The sequence below is a fragment of the Rhagoletis pomonella genome, unplaced genomic scaffold (assembly GCF_013731165.1).
Source record: "Rhagoletis pomonella isolate Grant_MI unplaced genomic scaffold, Rhpom_1.0 Rhpom_scaffold_00003, whole genome shotgun sequence".
NCBI lineage: Eukaryota > Metazoa > Arthropoda > Insecta > Diptera > Tephritidae > Rhagoletis > Rhagoletis pomonella.
The window spans coordinates 36,133,676-36,136,341 of NW_023458557.1; the positions used below are offsets into that span (position 1 = coordinate 36,133,676).

At 37.3% G+C, this 2,666-nt stretch overlaps 1 protein-coding gene across 4 annotated transcripts in view; it reads left to right on the forward strand.

Moving 5' to 3' along the window:
* Positions 1–796: 796 nt before the first annotated feature.
* LOC118735180 overlaps positions 797–2,666 on the forward strand; it is a 134,930-nt gene continuing 133,060 nt past the window's right edge. The window contains exons 1-5 of one of the 4 annotated variants that reach the window (XR_004992534.1): positions 800–1,660; positions 1,722–1,820; positions 1,877–2,045; positions 2,105–2,266; positions 2,337–2,634. Coding sequence is in view for 2 of the 4 variants with exons in the window: in XM_036464822.1 (XP_036320715.1) it covers positions 1,331–1,360; positions 1,722–1,820; positions 1,877–2,045; positions 2,105–2,169 (363 nt within the window). In the remaining 2 variants the exon portion in view is untranslated. The other 3 variants (XR_004992533.1, XM_036464822.1, XM_036464821.1) reach the window with 3 other exon arrangements.

Sequence of the window (2,666 nt, forward strand, 5' to 3'; positions counted from 1 at the left end):
AGGAGGCAGCTTCCTGGAAGGTTGTCTGCCCTTTGCTAGCGGTTTCTTACCGGCCCATGATGGCAGTCATCTTAACTTGTTACTTAGCACGTTGAAAAGGCGAAAAAAAGTTCGCCAAATGTTTGGAGCACATCGTAAATGAGCCACTCGATTTATAACATTTCTATAAACAATTTAATTAAATACTTTTTATACATAGATATGCTGCAACCATGCACTTACTTTCCCAAATTCCATCCTGTTTATCGGCATAATTTTCCAAATATGCCAGCTACTTCATTAGTAATTACTAAATTTTCCAACTGCGCCTTCTTTGTTGGCTCGACATATCCTAAAAAGACAAATTTACATTAAACAATAGAAATCGCAAAAATTAGCAAATAAAATACTTGCTTTGTTTTGTTTTGTTGTCAAATTTCTGAGAAATATGAATTCACCACGATGCGATACAGAAAGAACAAGGACCAGGGATGTAATTTTAAGTAATCTATTATTCAGCGGCAAGGCGCAGAGCGTTCGGGGCAGCAATATTAATTTGTATCAAATATAACATTAAACGGTGGTTCTAATACATTTTTTGATATTATTAACCAGAGTACATACATAATATGGTATTTTTTTTTAAATTAATGTACTATATGAACTTTTTTTTTCAAATATTTCTTAAGTTTCTTTCATGAGTGCTGAAAAGCAACCATGCGTGTAAGAAATTGTGTGCTACCTAAAATTTCACCTCTGGAAACTTTATCCCCATAAAGGACTTCACCACAGTTTTTTTACTGGATATACTGAGCCCTAGTCGCAAGATATTTTACAAGTAGCACCATTTTCTATTGCCAATTTACGCAGTTGTCTCAACGTAGAATTTAGTATTGTTGCAATTGAGCCACTCTTCAATTTCGTTTCTTTTCATTTCGGTGATGGTAATATTTCGAGATGTTTCGCTTAAGTGCTTCGTTGCTTCGATTGCCGATGTTGGAAGCAATATATTTGCCGAAGTTTCTCGAATTGTACGCACGTGTATAATTGAATTGCATTTACATACGGATATATGTACGAAAATGCATAAGACATCCTTAATTTTGTAGAAGGGTTGCTTTAATGCCACTTCTGACGCTTATAGGCAAAAGGTTTTCGACAACTTTGATGCGTAATTGGTATATTTATTTTTAATTTTTTTAAATTCTCCAAAAGTGCTTCACTGTCACTCGTGTCTTTCTCGTCGTCTTGCAAAAAAGGAAAGAAAACCAGATGCAGTCAAAAGTCTCGAGGTCACTCTTCATGCCGACCGGGCTCTCCAACTCGGGCCGGGATTTCGTGTTACGATGCAATGTTTGAGTGCCAAGGAGGCTTACAAGTGGTAGTAGCTAAAACTAATTCTTAGATAGACGTGGAATTTGGTATAGCATACCGATACAATATTACAATATTGTCATAATTTACTAAACTTTTACAATGGTTTAAAAAAATTTTTGGTGCCTTCCACACTGAAAGAGTACTAAAACAGTACAACCTTGCTTGCTATGTTTATGTGGTGTAGTAAGCAAACAGCTGTTGTTTGTTTACATTTGCTTCTCGTGAAAATTCTGTTTTGTTTTGTGCTTATACCGTCTGGCAAATCTAGCTGCTTATAAAACCGGATCCTTTGCCAAATATTCAGGTAAGATCTAATGCATTATCTATATTAATGGACCCAGATTAAATAAATGTTTTTGATTCAGCTAAAAGCGAAGCGTGTGCGCATCAATCCCACCAAGAAATGGACCATAGTAGACGAAAAGGCGCTCATTGAGTTTTTGATGGCGAATGGAGATTTCGAGGTTTGTTTTTTATTAAATAAGTGCAATTTTGATCACACAGAAGGTATTAATTACAGAAGCCAACTGATCAAAACTACTACAGGCGGTTTTCGTTGGAAATGAAATTGGAGGTTGAGTGGAAGCTGGCACGAGCGAAAGTACGAAACATGCGCGACAGCTACAATAAAGCCGAAGGTTGGGAAGGATCAACCGGCGCCGGCAGCATGGATGGCGACACTTTTCGAAGTAGGAAATAGAAATATGGGCCATTCCAGCAGCTTTGATTTAACGAGTTTGTATTTCAGCCATTTTACTTAAAAAGTACACATTTTTACGAGCTTGGCGACATTTTTGGCAACAGGCTCGTTGAAGCGGCTGTCATTGAAGACAGTTTGGACTCCGTATGTGAAGATATTTTCAATTCAACAGAGCTCCTGTTCGAAGAAACCACAATGTCGCCAACAAATGTAACTATTGAAACCGAAAACACAGCTTCCACAAGCTGTAAAGGGATTTATTCTCGAACTGCACTTACAGATATAGGTAATTGAAATGCAAGCAGACATGTTAACTGTGAGGAAGCAGAAAGCTGACCAAGACTTTAGGTTGAGAGAAGAAGAGTTAAGTTAAAAGAAAAAAATGAATTAGCATTGAAGGAAAAAGAAATGGAATCAAGAGAAAAGGAGATGAAGAGTAATGAAAGGCTAAAAATTAGAGAGCTGGAAATGGAGGAGAGACTGGCAATGGAGGACCTTAACCGAAAAGATAAATAATAAAAAACCACTCACCTACGTACATACATACATATGTGTGTAGGTACGTACATATCGATGGCTGAGTGGAAGATCGACCTATCTCGGCAGCCAG